The sequence below is a fragment of the Diadema antillarum genome, unplaced genomic scaffold (assembly GCF_040938485.1).
Source record: "Diadema antillarum isolate AM-2024a unplaced genomic scaffold, OU_Dant_1.0 seq00000466_RagTag, whole genome shotgun sequence".
NCBI classification, from domain to species: Eukaryota; Metazoa; Echinodermata; class Echinoidea; order Diadematoida; family Diadematidae; genus Diadema; species Diadema antillarum.
In genome coordinates this window covers 666,097-685,890 of record NW_027271436.1, presented here as the reverse complement: position 1 = coordinate 685,890, position 19,794 = coordinate 666,097, and the positions used below count along the sequence as shown (strand labels likewise).

At 38.5% G+C, this 19,794-nt stretch overlaps 1 protein-coding gene across 1 annotated transcript in view; it reads right to left on the bottom strand.

The window, feature by feature from the left end:
- LOC139733262 (ras and EF-hand domain-containing protein homolog) overlaps nt 1–9,111 on the bottom strand; it is a 34,256-nt gene extending 25,145 nt beyond the window's left edge. Inside the window, exons 1-2 of the mRNA XM_071644101.1 lie at nt 8,962–9,111; nt 8,063–8,250 (exon numbers count right to left, since the gene is read on the bottom strand). Of these exons, the coding sequence (XP_071500202.1) occupies nt 8,063–8,250; nt 8,962–9,111 (338 nt within the window). The remainder of the gene's footprint in view (nt 1–8,062; nt 8,251–8,961) is intronic.
- Nucleotides 9,112–19,794: the final 10,683 nt, after the last annotated feature.

Below are 19,794 nucleotides of genomic sequence, written 5' to 3'. Positions count from 1 at the left end.
AAGAAAGAAGAACAAACACATGGGTGCTGGAGGAGCTTGGAGTGGAAAAGAAACTACGGGCTGATATTGTGGCCAGAAAATTTACATATTTTGGCCATGCTACCAGACATCACTGCCTTCAGAAAACAATCATCCAGGGAATGGTTGAAAGAAAAACGTAAAAGAGGAAGACCTGAAGCAAGCTGGCTTGATAACATCAAACAGGTGACTGGAGCAAGCATTACAGAGGCTACCAGAGCTGCCGCTGACCGCAGACAATGGCGTTCTCTCATGCGAACCACACCTGCATATTTGTATGCTACGTGACTAGAGGGAGAGATTTTAAGTCCAGAAATTACAGATGGAAAATGAAACATCTTTAAACCTCCCTGACAATAATCTGTAATTATTGTGCGCCGACTAATTTTATCAGGTTTATCATCCCAGATTAAAAAAAAAAAATACTATTTGTTCTATTTCTTATATAAACTGTGCTGGTGGAGAAGGTAACACCGAAAACAGAAAAATTAGTTGAGAAAGAGCTAAGGATTTTAATATGACAATTTTCCTGATGGGGGTCGAATATCTTCTCGACCAAATTTTTAAAATCTCCAATAATTTTCTTTTTTTTTAGGTAAATAATTCAACTCAAATATATCATTTAAAATTGTAGTGAACGTGATTCCGAGTAACTTAAATGGTCCACTAGAAAAACTAAAACCGTAGTTGCTTATATCTGGCGGATGTGCTTTATAATAGCAAAGAGCCGCAATTTCACTCTTATTACGGTTAATTGCTAAACCTGAACAAAATTTAAATTGGTCCAACATTTTTAACAACCTAAAAATCGAAATTGGATTTTTCAAAAAGAAAGCAGTGTCGTCGGCGTAAGCACTAATAAGAATTTCGCGACCGCAAACATTGATGCCTTTTATGTTAAGATCATTTCTAACCCATATTGCAAGTATTTCACTACATAAAATATACAGTAACGGACTTAAAGAGCCCCCTTGACGAACACCACGTAGTAAATGAAAAAATTCGGAAGCGTGACCTTTATTTACAACGCAAGACATTATATCAGGGTATAATATTTCAATCCATGTTATAAACTCTTGTCCCGATAAAAAAAAAATGCAATGTTTGACAAATGAAATTCCATTCTAATTTATCACGCTTTTTCAAAAATCAGCCAAAAACATATATAACCCAGGAGTACACTCGTCTTATTTGTATAATCAATCATTTCAAGTTTTTTAGCAAAACTTATCAATTATAACTCAATGGATTTTTAACCGAGTTAGATATACTATTTTTCACTCTTGTGCTTATAACTTTTTACTCTTTCTGATCAGATCAACTTTTGACTAATCCGGAGTTATTTCCAAGAATAGTACTTGTAATTAAAAGTAGAGTATCTACCCGTCTTCAGTATAATACCTATGCAGAATAAACACCGCCTTTAGACGTGTGGAAAGTTTGAAACTCATTCACTCTCTTAATTCTGGAATTATTTCAAAGTCTAAGGGTAAAAGAACTAACACGTGATTGGCTGAATGGCCACTCAACACAAACTTTCTCTGAATAGCTCGTCATTGATCTCTACACCTCAAGGTGTTATCCACTGAAGGATCCTACATGGAGGGCAAAAACAAATAGTAGAAATAAAAACCCAATAATTGATACTGTCATTTACAAACAATACCATCGAAGCTTGTCACGTGACTAATGCAACACGTGTGACTATTCTCATGTGGTACTGTGGCAGCTAAACTAGTTCGAATCAACCGTCCACCTGCGATGGATTATTCTTTTTTGGACACATTAATCAAGAGATAACGAGATTATCCTTTTGATGAGATGAACATCACTTTTGTTCTTCTCCTCAACCTGCTCCTGTCATTCCGTGTTCTTAGATTTTTTCCCCTTTTTTTTGACATGTCTTCACTTTATTCTTATCAAATTTTACTTCTTTTCCCTCTTTCATGCTCTCGTCTTCTCTTGTTCTTGTTTTCTGGACTTTGTCGGGGTTTTTTTTACGTTTTGGTCACCTCTCATTTTGCTCCGCTTTGTCTTGAAAGCAATTCGTTTTTCAGATCAAGAGAAGTTTTACAAACACGCGTGTTGCAACTGCGATAAATTTTTGACTGCTACTTTGGGGATTTGTTTTTTTTTTTTCTAGTAGTTGATTAGTTACGCTCTGTAAATCCATTATAATAAATTGAATACACCTTCTAGTAGTCTTCTGAATCAATGCGAGGAAGGTTTTTGACCGGTGGATTCATTTCTTTCGTATTGCATGTCATTACAAATGTGATAAGAGCGTACTGTGCAATTGTCTTTGAGTGCCATAAATGTAAACGGTAAAAGTATCATAGCACATTTTTAATGAGCATCAAAGTCGTACAGAGTGTATGGTTATAGATAATTGTACTACAAAGCGACAGCATATAAGAGATTACAAAATATGCGTTCGTGCGTGGAACGTGACTGTTAACTGTGAGAGCTATTTGTTTTATAAAACAAACCTTTGAAGAAGACTTGCCCCTGGTCCTAGGCTTGTCATTAAGTCTTGCCAAGCTGCGAGGGCTGCGGTGGCTTTTCCGTTCTTCACGATGCTATTATTGTTATTGCTTCGCCCGTAAGAAGTCCTTTTTGGAGTGATGCTCGCATTAGCATCGTCCTTGACATCGTCGAAGTCCACTCGATCACCACTGCGTTCTCCTCCTCCTACGCCATTCACCTTCTGTCGTAGGAGCTCCTCCACGCTGTGGAAGCCGCCTTGGAACTCATCGACCGTGATCCGACCGTCACCGTCCTTGTCGAGTTCGTCGAAGAGGCTGCCGAGCTCGACGTCGCTAATCTCGAGGTCATTGCCGAGACAGAGTTCGCGTAGGTCTTCGTACTCGATGTAGCCGCTGGCGTTGAGATCGCAGACGTCGAACAGCTGCTGAATTTTAGATTGATCCATTGCAAATCTCGATCCCTTTCATTTGATAAACGAACATACAATTCTCATCACTCAAATTCCCTGCACTACAATAGCACTACCCGTAGTCTTCCATGCTCTTGAAGTTTCGACAGACTGTCGCGCAAGAAAATGGCAATGTCTTAGCTCAAAAAGCAACACTGTTTTCCACAGTGCTAAATAACGAACCGCTAACGACGTTTATTCTTACAGCTGCAGCTCTATGTCACGCTTAAGATGGATTTTATGGCTTGCAGCAATGCATATTTAATATATGATCGCAGATCGCCGTAGCATGCAATACTACTGATAGACGATAATAAGCGCAAGGCAATACTTCAAAGACTGGTGTTCACTAGAGGGGAAAGAACGTCGCTTTGGTTTGGTCGCGTATTCCACAATAGTTATCCAAGCATGGATGTCACACTTGCCTTCCTCCACCAGCTTCTTACACATTGAAGTCGTTGGTCTGTAGATCATTAAACCTCAGGCGCTCTAGTCTCATCAGATATAGTTGGAGGGTGTGATGCATGAGGTGTCAGCAAAACAAACGTTGTTTCACAGCAGATGACGGCGCATATACATCAATGTTACAATAAAAATAAAATTAGAGGCATAACAGGGGAAGGGTTTCAGGAAATTATCGCGGATGAAGTGGAGGAACTTATTAAATCTCTGGTAACAGAGGATAGACCGGTCCACTCAGTTTTCGGATCCAAAAACAAAAGCTAACAATGCAAATGAATTTAGATCACTGCTGTGTAAAACACTCTTCTCGTATATTGGCAAAGATCTACAGTAATCTATAGGTGTTGAGTAGTGTATGAAAACCCAGCGTGAGAACTATTGTGCCACTTCGGTCTGTCAAGAGCGCCAACCAATCACAGCCATTCTTTCATAAGCGGGTCAGATGAAGGTATGGTTTAAAGTTTGGCGTGCATGCATCTACGTCATGCCATTACACATGCATAATTCAAAGCAGCAGGCGTTTAAAGGTGCACTCTTACACCAGCTGTCCTCGCATCTCAGCCAACCTCTGTCAATAATGGTAAACAAATGTGTTTAACTACACTGTATAGGCTTAATTCAGTTTGTCACAACAAAATCTGCCACGACATACTTAACGTAGAAATCTGTGATTACCACATGACAACATTAGTCCTCTTCACTTCTACTATTCCACAAAATAATAGAAATTTCCAACATACACAGAAATGTAAATACTGGTTGAATTAATCTCACTGACCAATTTCCATCGAGGGGCATGTCATGGACGCATAAGATCGCTTTTTTTCTCCTTTTCTTTTTTTACAGAACGTGCAAAAGTTATCTTTCTCTTGCGGGAATTAATTGTGTAACACCATTTTGTTAATAACATGGGCTTATCAATGATTGTGAAGTAATGCACATATAAATACTCATTGTAGATTTTCAAATATCCCGACTATCCCTTTAAAAGTATTGCGGGTGTTGGAACGAGAGCATGTATGCAAGACCTCCGTGGTGTGTAATGTTAGCGCGATGATATTAGCGCGCCCCTCAAGCGCAAACAAAACGATCGTGCAAGCTGGCTCGTTCGGTAAACAGAAAATTTATATTAAACTAAACGCAACAGGTGTTGAGATTCAGCACGGTTGAAGGCCATTGGCCCCCAACGTGTACAGCGATCGAATATCTCTTTCATACGATGACATATCATTTCAGGGTCAAATATTACATCTTAAACAACAATTATTATGTTGAACAAAATTTGCGTCTGATATGCAGAAATGCCCCGTACAATGTATTCACATTGGACTGTCATATCATAAAAAATAAACGTTGTCGCTAAGAAATATTTAAAAACGCAGTGATTAAGCTGCTATGCAAACGTCAAACTCTAACCGTGGCATAATCTTACGCTACCACTGAAACGAGAGAGTCTGCATCATAGAAAGATAATGGATTTATGATAGGAGTCTCCAACGATTAGAACACTACAGCGTTTTCACGTGCGCAGTTATCAGTGACATAATCATGATGGGTATGTATCATAGAGAAAACAAAAATAGACAAATATATTTTGAAAAGGAACAGCGGGTGGAAAAAGTGGAATATGTGTTAAATGTCATTCAGCTAAATTAACAAGAAAAAACAAGATTTTCAAGACAGTGTGGCGAAATGCGTTTATACAATCCACAATTGAGTATTTTACAAATGTATATGATACAATATCACGTGCATTGTACACAACAAACCAAGTTTCTTCCCTTGATTATGTTCTATCGTACAAAAATCAGTACATTGATGATACTAAAAATTACGATAACAATATTAACGACAATGATAACGAAAACAATGTAAAGTTTTTTTTTTTTGTTTTTGTTCTTATTTCCTTAAAAATATATTCACTGGAGAGAATAAAGGATGGTGTGATATCGTTTTTGCGTTTGGCGAGTGTTGCCGAGTAAACACATTTGTGATGTGAACCGGACTAAGGCGGAACGTCACAACAGCCGAAAAAAAAAAGTTGACTGTGAGGTTGCCATGACAACATGCAAACATCCTATGAATTACATTAGAAAAATCGAGTACTGCACTCCCGCCATTACAAGTGCCAACACGTGTTGTTATAAGTCACGTGAAATGTCTATACATAATCATACCGACATTATTGATAATGCTATCGTTGAGGCGTGCATGGACGCGTGCCTCGTTTATGAATCACTGTGTACACTGTGCAAGTCCAAGTTGCGATCCGGAGTGACCAAACACTGACTTGGTAACAGTTGTCAGATTTAGGAGATGTCCAATTTCTTCCTCCCCTCCCCCTCCCCTCTCTCTTCTTTAATACTATCGTCATAACCTTTACCTTACATCGTGACTGGGATAGCGAAGCACGTTTAATGAACGCATGCTGCTGTAAATACAGTACAATAACGACCGCAAACAAATATGCATTTATTTTCACAATATTGTGTATGTAAAACATAATAATGATAATAATAATAATGACCGCAAGCAGTATGTTGCATATCGATAATTAAATTATCTTTAAAACGGGCCAAGGTTTTTATCTTATCCATTCCTGGGGAAAGGAATGCAGCACCGAACGCAGTAAGCACTGTTCCAGAATCATTAGTAACTGAACCGCCCGAAACCGCCCGTTAGATTACTCCCTTAAACGACCGAAACAGTTATCTAATGCTTTAAATAGTTTTGTGTATTCTGTTCATAATATAGAATACATAATTACGTATTTTGAAAGATGTCAAGGTCACCAAAACTACGTCAGAATTATTTCTTTGACACGCCAGTCTCTTGGTAAAGTCTGCTGTATATGCTTTCCAATATACTTAACTTACAATAGACAAAAAAAAAAAACCATGCAGTGATCTATTTTGCATCATTTTAGAAGGTTGTCGAAATGAGAGTAATAGTGATGTACCTTTTAGGAACGATAGGCCATCATGATCATGTAAAAAATCTTCAGTTGCTAAAGGATTTGAAGGGTGATTTGTTGCTGAATCACATATAACAATGTGTCTCGCCCAAGAAGCCGGTTTGAAAACACGGTCAGACTTATATTCAATATTTCTTCAAATGTTGTGCATACTCAAGTGACAAAGGTTTTTCACATACAGGTAGCACACCAAATGCTTGCCCGGCATCGAAATGGTAAAGAAATCCAAGCTGGATTTCAGGTACGGTACGTGGAAGGAGTTCGGAAGAAACATAATTCATAACTATGTCTCATGTTATATGCTTCCCCAAAATATAGACGACTAACCGAATACATGTATCTGAAATGTAGATAAAAGCTGTAGATGTATTCTTTATATTGCATCTGTTTGAACGAATCAGGTGTTGCTATGTCAGGCAAAGGTAAGACAAGATGTCAAGCTGTCGAGAACATCCACTGCTCTTGAGAGGTGAGCAGAACATGACGCCATGGAATGCACCAAACCGAGCGTCTGCAGACAACGTGAGCATAACGCACACGTCATTCAATCACGTGACAGATCCGCGTGTCGTTTTGTTTGCCCAGTTTTGTTTTGTTTTTTCTTTTTAATCACAGGAGATGGCAGTACATGCCGCCGTGGTGCCATATTTCAGACTTCTACGTATAATATGGACGGAAGGCATATGGCGTGTTACACAGTGGGCTCATTTTTTATTGTTGCACAGTTTTATCAATATTCTGTATCATGGATATGGGACCCGTGTATATGAAGGATATCGATTTTTATATATCCCACGGCCATGCGAGCTTGTGAATTCAGGGCCAATGTGCGTGGGGTTAGAAGGGGTCATGGCTTGTCATGGAACGACAAATGACTGTCACGATTCATCAATACCTTCTACTCAGACTCAATAATGTATGCATGGAGGAGGGGGTGGGATAACAGGCGATTTGGTATTATCTTGACACTTTAACAACGGACCTCCCCACCTCCTCTGTGAGAGACCTCTCTTCTCTCCCTCCGCTGTATTCTCTAGACAAACAGAGACATAGCCAGGCAGACACACACACGTACACACACATACACACAATATTCATGATGTGTATGATAAGCTGTGGGGCGGGAAGGAGTAAGGGATATCTCAGCGACTGATTAGTTGTCGCGACAGGTGCGACTCGAAAGACAAAAAAAAAAAAGGGGGGGGGGGCTTTCTCTCTCATGAAGAAGACGACTCCAGGGCGACTTCAGTGACGTCTTCGATACGTCTTCTAGGACTCGGAGATGTCTCCGCAACGTCTCCTGTATGTCACCAATGAGTTATCGCAAGGTAGCGGAGACGACTCAGAGACCTCGCGGACAAAATTAGTCTCCGCGACTAAGTCGCGAATGACGAGACGTCACGGAGACCTATTCGAGACCAGCTGGAGACTGGAAAGAGTCTCCGGAAGAATCAAACATGTTCAGTTCTCCCACGACTCGCCGGAGACCAGGCTAGTCTCCAGGATTAGTCGTAGAGACGTCATCGCGACTAATCTGCGACCAGCGAGACTCGAGTCGCCACCAGGTCACGACCTAGTCTCCGGGCCAGTGAAATACCTTCTTTGCATGTAGCTACATTCATTGATGATATTATGGTCAAAGGTCAGACTTCGTAATCTCTATCACTGCTTACCAAGAAAGGAGATCGAAGTCGGCTCCGGCATGGCAGAGGAATTTCTCGAAGTCGGACTTCTCGAGGTCGTCCACGTATTGCTGGCGCCGCCTACGGCGGCTGGCTGAAAGGAGTGTCTCGCTGACGCTATGGAAACCCTCGCTGAAATCATGCAGACTGATACGACCGTCTTCGTCCCCGTCTAAAGCCTATGGGCAAACAGTGAAAATTGTGTCCGGTTCTTATCTTGGTGATACGTACATAATTTGAAGGACAACAATTCCCACGAGGCACGTCCCAAAACTTTGACCGTAAGCATGTCTACAAGCTACATCGAGACGAGTCATTCAAACTACCCTCTCATATCTATTTGGCAAGGTGGGGGGGGGGGGGGGAAGCGGGGATCTCCGATTATCAATGATGGTTTATCACTTGGTCCACTCCCACTTTGTCTAATAGCCATTAAGTTAGTCTCAACCCACATGGTGTACAATATTGTAATCCTGTTTCGTCTACAACCAGTTCGTCTCATGACCATTAAGTCCAATTACCACTCAGCCTCGTTACTAGTTGGTCTACTTCCAGATGACCTATGTCCACTTCATGTAGTCTATTATACAAAATGGGGAAAAGCCCAAGGAGATAAAACTGCATAATGTAGAACATGTTGTCATTAGACGAAACGATAAGTAGCCAAAATGGTCATTAGACCAAGTGAGAAGTAGACCAAACGGGCATTAGACGAAATTGATAATAGACCACGTATATTTAGCCGTAGTGGTGTTAGACGAACTGGGAAATCGACCATCTAATAGTAGACCAAGTGGCAGTAAACCCATATCAATTACAATAAGCGATTTTAACATAAACCTCCTACCCTTCAACAAACGAAATGCCCCTCGTATGTTTGTCCCACTAACCTGGAATATGCCCTCCAGTTCCTCTCGGTCCAGCTCCTCGCACACTATCTCAAGCTCTTCCCACTCGATGTAGCCGTTCCCGTCTAGGTCACAGGCGTCGAAAAGCTGCCGAATCGCCTCTGGGCTCGGGCCATCTTCGGTGTCACTCATATCTCTTTTCTCTCTCCGCGGTCACCCAAAGCTTGGTGGACGTTTAGGCGCACTGTGCATTTAAAATGAAAGAGAGAATGAATGATAATTAATTGGAGGAAACGATGTGATATCCTACTACGAATAAGGTACATGTAAAGATCGAATATGAGACATAAAGATAAGCCACACTGTGCTGTAAGTAATACAATGTGGGGTAAGGAAAGAAACTATTAATGACATAAAATATTAACAACTTATTGATAAATTGCCTTTTATATACGAACATGAAAATCGATTATTTGGGAGATGTTCGTCATTTCGTAGGTTCGTTTAACCAAAAAAAAAAAAAAAAAAGAAACAAAAGCAAACAAACAAAAATGTGGTTAGACTATACTGACGAAACTTCAATGGTACGATTCTTTTATCGTGTTCTGAACAAAAGTCTCGAGAAACGATTTTTTTTTTTTTTGCTTCTGTTATTTTTTTCCTTTATTATGGAACTTTCGAACGTTAGAAATACCGGACTGTTAACGACTAGTCAGTGTTTTGGTAGTAGACACATGATGAGTAGTAACCACGATGTGATTGGTATATAACAATAAACAGTCGGTGTTTATTTACATCGAAAAGGGCAAGTTGTCAATCAATTGCCATTTATAAACAACTCGACGCCAGAATTATTACACTTGTACTTTTACAAAATTGCGTTGTTATGTAGTGATATCCCCCCACATCACCCTGTCACCATTGTTATATCAATTTATCTTCATGTAATAAGAACAATCTGAAGGAAAACTGTCATGAATTTTGTGTGAATTGTGCACGTACACAAATGTACCGTGCATTCACTCTACAACTGTACTCTCTAAAAAAAAACCGAGTGAAAATATTCACTCTTAAAAGAGTGAATACAAAAAAAGAGTGAATTTAGAGTGAAATAGGAGTGAATTTTTAGTGAAAATTTTCATTTTCACTCATTTTGGAGTGACCTCCGGGATCACTCGAAGATTTTGGAGTTATCCCTGAGGTCACTCTAAAACGAGTTAAAATGAACATTTTCACTTAAAATTCACTCCAATTTCACTCTAAATTCACTCTCTTTTTTTATTCACTCTTTTAGGAGTGAATATTTTCACTCGATTTTTTTTAGAGAGTACGAACAAATAGTTGCAACTTTGCTCATTTACGTAAGACACAATAAATGCAGCACCACATCCCTTTATACGGATGCAATTTTGCACCTTTCAGACCAGAAAGGTGCACGGATAATAGTGCTCACTGTTCCTAAAGATTGAAAGTTGCACCTGTAAAGGTGCAAAGTTCAACCTATTTTTCTTATAAAGTGTACTGAACAACGTGCTTCTTTCGTTTTCTATATACATGTACTATGTATAAGAAATTTGCGACTATTTATACGAAAAAAAAGGAAGATGGAATTGCAAGAGCACATACAAAACAAAGATCCTTGGCAGCAGTAATCTACAATGATACATGGAAAAGAAGAAGGCGAATCAAATCACACAGAAAAAAAGTCCCGAAATTGATTGATTTTTCGCAATAATGAGGCAGTACACCCATACCTGGCACGCCATTAGTTATATTCAGCATGTGTCTATGACACTTACTATCACACACATTCTATGCAGTGCATTATCCCTGGCCAGGGTCGATGCTTTCAACGATAAAGAGAGAAATGCTGTTAGATTTTTAGCGCGAAATGATATCTGCGATTTCATTTCAAAGAGCTATCTCTGGAAGTGAATACAAAGAAAAAAAATAGCACAGGCAAAACTTACATATGTGTTTCAAAGAAGCATGGTGTAATGGAGAATGGATGGGGTATGGGAGTCGGGGGAGAATGAAAAGAAGAATGGAAGTGAGAAATAAGAGAGAGAGGGGGAGAGAGGGAGATGGAGAGAGAGAGAGAGAGAGAGAGAGAGAGGAGAAAACCCACAGAAAAAAGGAGAGACCAAGGGACGCTGTGAAATGAAAGACTGCAGTCGGAGGTTAAATGTATGAATAGTGGCATATTTCATGATAAACAGATACGATTGAATAGATTACTGTAGAAATGATCGGCTTCGAAAGGTCAAAGGATACGATATGATTCTGACCCCCTATTCTTTTGGCTTTTCTTAAAGTTTGCCTCAGATATAACGTATCCTTTACGGTTCTCTTTTGCCTTTCGTAGAGTAGATACCCAATAATAAGAAACGTATTTTAACAGTAAATCTGCTCAGATACTCACTCCTTTCTTTTTTCGTTTGTTCTTAACGTCGCGGACGTACCGTCGAGTAGGCCTACATTTTCTTCCTTCATTTTTGAGGGATATTTTAGACTAGGCCTATATATACGGTTTTCAAAGCAACAACTATGCAATAATAATAATAATAATAATAATAGTGGCTACTTGTATAGCGCACAGGTCCACTTTTCAGTGCTCATGTTGTATATAACAACCATGAGCTGTGACGGAGTGAAGATATCAAACAATACATTATAAGAAAACGATAAGTGAATACGCGTACAGTGTAGATCGCATACATTTGTATATTATGTCTCCGCTTCATCTGCATCACGTGGATTATTATAACACGTGATCTTATAACAACCAAGTATACATGTAAAATGTAATAGTTCTGGTACAATACTTGCGTGGTCAACTTCATAGTGAAAAAAGACAAATAATCAACATCCACATACCTGCCAACATTTCAAGATGAAATATCTTACTCGTGGATTGCAAAAATCTTATTTTATATGCAAACTGAAGCTAAAAATCTTACTTTTGGTCAAATCTTCAGAAAAATTACACATGAAAGGTATATCTAAATATTTTTTAAAATCTTATTTCTCTGACAGAAAATCTTATTTTGCTATTTTTAATGTAAAAAATCTTACTGAATCTGATAAAATCTTATTAGTTGGCAAGTATGCATCCACCACACACTCTCATATGCACACACTCACCAGTGATTAGGGTATACGCATAATCACAATGGGATTTTCTGAAATACACAGAGTGCACGTACAGTGTAATTGAAACGTACTCAGTGTCGTAAACAAGTACTGTTTACAGTAACAAATGGTGCATATACAGTGTACGCTACATAATAACGCACAAGTTATAGATTATTACCCACTTCAGTAACTTGCTATTGTTAATAGCAGTGCACCAGGTTAATAACAATGCTGTGAATGGAAGACAAATAAAATACTGTATGACCGTTCAGGCCTAATGACCCTTCCATGACCTCAAGGTCTCAGACGCTAAACAACCTGCTGATGAACTTTTCATCTCTCTTCCTTCTTTATCTATTCTTTTTCTATGATTGATATTTCTCTCAAATACACGACTTTAGGCTCGATCATGTTGGTTTGTCGAACCAGCCTCAGGCGACTGTGTACGCACCCTCTTTCGCCCCTGCCCATAACCCACCAGGGGGTTATTCATTTATCTACTCTTTTCTATGAATATACTGCAGACTATTATGCAGAGTTTGAAAGCGAAAGAGATGATTGCTATATCAAATTTTCTGCAGTGAGGTCATCATAATAATAAAAATAGGAAAAGAACTGCGTCTACTGACCCAAAGGTGCTGCAGTTGTTACATTATACATGGCAATAAATATTTTCAAGGTACAGCTGTATATAACATATGCAATATGTTATGATGACTTTCGGTTTTTTTCCTTCTTAAGGAGTAATCTCAAATATATATTTCAAATTGATACAAATAGATAAGCATAATATTTCTTCTCTCTGGTCCGAATGGCATCATGCCTCTTTTACTGTGTGTTTAATCACATAGTGTACAGTATCATTGAGTCAACACATTTGCCGGCGTTTGTATGTAATATGTCTTATCGGTATGTTTGTTGGTAATAATTATAATGTCATTATTAGGGGGGTTAGGCGGTTGGATTCTAATGACTTTTTAAGGACAGGTAAGGTGTTTTACTAAAAAGTAGTGATTAGCTTCGTATCATGATTCCTATAATGAAGGTGTTTCCAAGGATGCGTGGCACAGTTTTCTTTCGCTTGAATGTTGTCCCGTATCTACCAGGGGACCGTTTCATGAAACTGTTTGTCAGTGATTTACACTGACAACTGTTAAAAGCTACTGAAATCCTTGCGTCTGATTGGCTGATAGCAAATTTGTCGGTGAAAACGTCCGACGAACTCGTTGATGAAACTCCCCCCAAGACAGTTTAATTGTCTCTGTAGCTTGCTTAGACAGTATTGTACCCTAGACCTGAATGAATTCACACTGTAGGCAGTTCTGATCACATGCAGTATTGTATTTCCGTTCATAGCAACGCGCGCATGAAATGATTATAATTATAGGTCTTATATAATAGTAGTCTACTTAACGAGTGGCCTTCGCGAAGACTATCTATACTACTATACCTATACCAATCTAAATATGACCTCTGACAATAAAAAACAAACAAACGAGTAAACAAACAAACAAATACACAAATAAAAAACAAAACAAAAACACTTCCATCATAATGGCTCTATAGATATTCATCAGGAAGGACACGCGTCACTCGGTTCCTTGGAAAGAGATGATTAAAAGGCCAAACCATAAAGGCTGGATATGATTCATCTATTTTTCTCGCAGACAGACGCAAACAAGTAGATGCACTCACATGTTCTTGAATATTGTATTATTATTGGTGGTCGCATAAAAATATTTACTGAAGCTTGTTGAAAAAAGAGATAATGTAAGTAGGGCACAATGCTAGCTCAAAATTTACCTGCGACGAGGATCGATGGACTTTAGGAAGTCGACTACTGTAGATGCCTATATCTTGATCGTACTGTATGTGGCCTAGTGTAATAATGATAATAAAGTCTGATTTATCCAGGGTAGCCTCTTCAGTGTTACCACTGCTCTACCAGAGGGCCCTGCCATTATTATTACCCCAGCGTGGCCATGCTACTCAGTCATACACCTGGGTTGAAAGGGAAGAAGTGGGTAAAACCATCTTGTCCATCGGGACGTCACCTGGGCGGTAATCGAATTCGGGTTCTCCGATTGGTAGTCGGGAGTCTTGTCCACTATGCCACCACGGCCACATTATACATTGTAGGTTAAATCAGTTTGGCAGTTGGGGAGGGTAAATGAGGTGAAGTTTTCTCTATTTGCTGTTATCACCAGTGTATAATAGCGATCCATAACACACGTCTTGATGGTATAGGGCCTACATGTACATGTATCTTTAAAATGGTGGTTGTGGTAGTGTCAATCATGATACGAATGCATACTGCATGGCTCGACACTAACTTTTTAGTTTGGTGGCCCGATGGGGCCACCAAAATCCTAAATTTCAAATTTTTGTTGGCCCGAGAGAAAAATTTGGTGTCCCGAAAAAAAACCAATAAAAAAACATTAAAAGTCCTTTTCAAAAGTCAAATATTTAAGATTTATGATGGTAAGAATCAGAAGTTTGACATATCTACTCATAAATAAACTTCAACAAACTTGCAACACTTACTCACAGGCATTCATTCAGTCCTTTTCATCCATCCTTTGAACAATAATTTAACTGCTAATTTCCGGCGCAAAAAGTTACGAATTTATTGACATACTTTTCAAAATATTTTGGTGGCCCGAGGCGGGCCACCAAATTTGCCCTTTTTTTAAATTTGGTGGCCCGACTTTCATTTTTGGTGGCCCCGGGCCACCGGGCCACCGTTAGTGTCGAGCCCTGCATACTGTGTAGAGATAGTGACAATGAATAACTTTTTTTCTCACCGACGAACGTCCAATAATATTATTATCTGACATCTCCGGATTATGCCAAAGGAATATAAAGTGTGAGTCAAGAAAAACATTACACAAAGGCTTGCACTTACAAAGGGTATGAGCATTCATATCATTAACTTTTTAAACAACATGCTTTTGCCTAGCATAAAAAAAGAAGAGATTTTATGTTTCCCCTCTTTCTTTTTGTAACTTTGATTGACAAGACTGAAAGACACACATGAAATCATCCTTACTGTAAGTGACAGCTGTTAAGATAAGATGACTGTTTGAAAGAATACCGACCCCTTGTATAGCTTGTAGAGGTTTAATTGTTTACTTGTCTCCATAAATGATAAGTTGATACTTGGCATTATTGTGAATCTATTACTTTAATGTGTGTGCGCATACATGTACGCGTTACATTGTATAAATATACTGCTGCATTATGTTTGTTGATCTACGGTATTATCCGTCCATTATTTGCTGTTATACACAAAGGACTTGATCTTTCGACCCCTGGCAAACATCGTTTCCCCAACATATTTATACGATGAATCATCACTATAATTATAACAAATAGTCAAAATGAACAGACACCCAAACACGTGCAATTATGTATACGACTTTATTATTTTCCTATTATTTGGAATGCGCATCAGCATTCAATAATACATCTCTGTGAGTAAGCCTTCATTGTATGTGTGTAATACATGTACAAGTAGATGTACAATGTAGGTGTCAACATGTTCGCAACTGCAAGTTGATGTCATTTTAGTAATATCATTGAATGATAGCAAACGACACAGCGTATATGAGTCACGACCCATTGCACATGCTGTGCAAGTACTCTTTGTAAAAATCCAGCAGGCCTATTTCTTACGACTTCAACTGGTCCTTTAACTTGTCGCAGTCAAAATATCACGCAAGACCACAAAATCAAACAAATGAAATGAGAAAATCCACATCCCTTCAGTTGGAGTAACTGGGGAGACCGTGTAAAGTTTGAATGGATTTCGAAAAAGTATAGTACAATGTATTTACATGTAAAGGGCTCCTGAAATCCAAATGCATGTTGATTTGTGTTTATTTATGATACCCTCAACATCACTTTTGCGGTGAAACGAATATCTTCTATTTTTCTTGAGATTACTTGGGAACGCCCATAAGAAATCCTTCCAAACCAATATTCTTGAGATGACCTCATTTGTCAATCATTGCTTAAGTACTGAAATGTTGAAAAAAAGACATTGGAATGCACCTTCCTCTCGACTCAGCATAACTTGCATGTTTCTGTGATATCAATGTGAGTAACAAAAGACATGGCGGGGGAACATGCAAGTAAACTATGCTGAGTCGATGGGAAGGTGCATTCCAATGTCTTTTGTACAGTATTGGTGAAGATGAGAATTGGGCTTTTAACTTTTTGCGAGATACCAAGAAAACACTTATGAAATAGTACAGAGCATACCAGTTTAAGAGGAATTCAAAGTTCATCTGATAGAAATCGGATTTGGAATGACTGAAACATCAAAAAAAAAGAAAAGAAAAGTAAAACAATCGCTCTTTTTTTGGACATACAACTATATTACACATAGCCACTTCAAAACCAATTTTCATCAAGTAAATGTTGAATTCCTCGTGGAATTACATGTTCTTTCATACAATTTTGTATTTCATAAGAAGTTTGTCATTATCTCACCCAAAACTATCAGAGACCTGAACTTAGTTCTCAACCAAAACTATACGATCCCTTTAAAGCCACGCAGCTACAGTAAAGAGTTTCATTGCAAAATGGTCTAATAATGTAAGCGCCATTTTAAACATGTATGCCCATCGTAGAGCAAAATAAAACCTTTCCGGTGGTACCTCACTTGTAACATACAGTAACAATTAGTATTCTCGGACTTATGATAAAAACATATCAATTTTTTTATTATTTTCTTTGTTTTAGCGGCTTTAATCACAAATATCTCAAATTAACATTTAGCTCGTTTTGCGACAGAACTCTTCTTATATAGTTTAGTTTTCCAACCAGTTCTTTTAAAGAGTGCGTATCTTGCCATTGAGCTAAACGGTGCCCTTTGTAGTGTATTCTTGCGCTCATACAAACCTTGCATATTGCCTTTTTTTTGTATAAATCTTACTGAAATCTGATTTCACGTGCAAGATCAGGTCAAACAATGAATTAAACCACTCAGCTGTGCTATTGTTTTGTCCCGCTTTTTTTTTCCTTTCTTAATTTTCATTTTTATCCTCGTCTTTCGACACGGTCGATCGGTGTCCATTTTTGTTCCCTTATTTAAAGTATGCGTGGGAAAATGTCCCATGTAAACATAACGCATTTATTCGAAATCACGTTCATTTACGCGTGGTAGTAAACGAAATGATAGAATCCAAAATAATTTAACAGCCAGTATGAATGGTACTTGCATGTCGGCGGAATAATGCACCGAATAACCGAAAAACTCATCTCATATTTTGCATTGAAGCTCAATAGGATTCTATAAAAGATGAAAAAACTACAAAAACTGCTTCAAAAAGTACTACAAAACAAACAAACAAACAAACAAAAAACAGACCTTTATGTGTGCGTGCAATTATAACTTGTATTTTTGTATCGCAAGAACCGCACTGTCAGGACTCTTTACTGACTTTGGGAAAGACGACGAATTTCCTTCAAAATAATTTTGCTGATAAATCATGCTGTCTTTTCGTCTTCTTCTCTACACGTTAATAAGTCAATCGCGTTTTAAAACACCAACCCAGAAATTTGCAATTTTCTGCATATTCCCCTTCATGTTATATAATAAAGTACAATGTATTGAAAGTCAAACACGAATGGGATAATTGAACATTTCTCTATGATTAGGTGTCCACAATAATGTGGTATAAACATTTTCAGAATTGAATACTGTCTTCATTATAATTATGTAGTCCCTACGACTACTTACTGTATGTACAATGTACTGCATGAGGTTACGCCTGTGTGCGTGTGTGTGTGTGTGTGCTCGTGTGTACACCCATTCGTGTCCAAAGACCTCAGAAATGAACCTTCTGTATAAAATGATGAATTATACGGCACACGGATTGAGCATCCCTAATGGCGTCGCATACTGTTTAATATGACGCCACAATGTAAATGGCGTACAGTATTCCGATATGATACCAAGTACAGTACTCTCAATGGCGCATTGAATGAAAACTTCCTGTACTAGTTGGACAAAAGCGCCAAAACTTTAAAAGTACTTATTCAAAAATAATGTATTTGTGCCCCAGCACTATAGACCCACTGAATGTTGTACTTGCAGGTACTTCATTGTACTCTTGGTTAAATATTACCTTTTTTGTATGTATATACCTGTAGGGTCTACCCGTATTCAAGTTTCAGTGAACTATAAAAGTGCAGGCACGTATACACAGATACAAATTTGTACATTTTTTTTTTTTTTTTTTTTTTTTTTGGGGGGGGGGGGGGGGGGGGTTACATCCCAAGTCTTGCGCATCTGCTATCTAGATGTATTATACACACATTGTACATTCTGTATGTGCAGTTACAATGTAGATGAGTTACAATGTAGGTGCCTATACTGTACACAAAGTGTCCTGCTAACCCAATCCGATAGACAATCCATTGCGTGGATGAAAATCTATAGGCATAAGTGAAAATTTACAAGAAGCAAATACAATACAGCCGTTTGTTATATATATGTACTACTGTACATTGTACACTGATAAATGAATTGCCTGTTTTCTGAATATAGTAATGCCTTCCACATGTCATTTCCCCAGCTTTTTTAATAAGTACAGCTGTATGTAAAAAAAAAGTATGTTAAATTCATGTCCTCTTAATCACCCTTGCAAGATCTTCAATCAAAACAATGATCAGATATGAAACGATTTCATTCAACAGCCTCTCTTCAACACAGAGTTATACATCTGCACAGACTGGTAAAGATACTTTAATACACAGTCATGGGTCAGAAACAAGCAAGATTCAAATAACAATCGCCACGTGGTATAGCAGCAGTATATCAATCAAAATAACATTAGCACATAAATCCATTCCAAAGAAAGTAAATGAAGATTTGACATTTAATGCTGTATACTACGGCTAATTTACACCTACAAATTGTATATGGTACTACAGACATCATCATGCATTGTATATTTCTAGATGGTTAATAAATAGCATTTAATAAATCGTACACTTCCGATATGTTCCAATGTTTTGTAGCATGTAGACCTTTATTTCAATTCCGTTATATTCTTTAACTCGCTGTGATTAAAACTAAATTTGGTGCGTTTCAATCCAAATGATTATACTGCAGGGCTTGCCTTCGTTCTGTATGTATTGCAGATGAATTACAATGAATCCGTTCCTTCTATCCTGCTGTTGAGGTTGTATCTGTATTGCCTACGACCACACAACGAGTTACAAGCTGAGAAATGCGAGCAGAATAATTGAATTCATAATGCTCAATGTTGTCAATGGTGTTCTATCAAGACATGATCGGAGGAAAGGAAGCGATATTTACCCTGTACGTATCGTTGATATTCCACGCTTACGACAAGCGCCGCGGCGCCATGGACGCACTTGTCCGGATTGCAGACTACCCTGGTCACGTACGATTGGTCCTGAAGCCAATTAGTTCCAGGAACAGGTCTCACGCTGATTGGAAATGGGCACCGCAAACTTTCACGTGCACATGGATCAGTGTACGGAACTAGTCCAGTCCTTCGCTGTATACTCTGGATCAGCTTTCCACGCACATTGGTTCAACATGGCCATGTAGCGCTTTCAGCAACACAAAAACAGTCGCCGGTCCTAGACAGTAAACAAGTTTCAATCTCCCAGCTTCAAATGCCGGTGGGGCCTTTCATAAGATGGCTGTATAGACTCTTCTACAATGGTACAGTCATCAAGTCGTACAAAGGATTACAACCA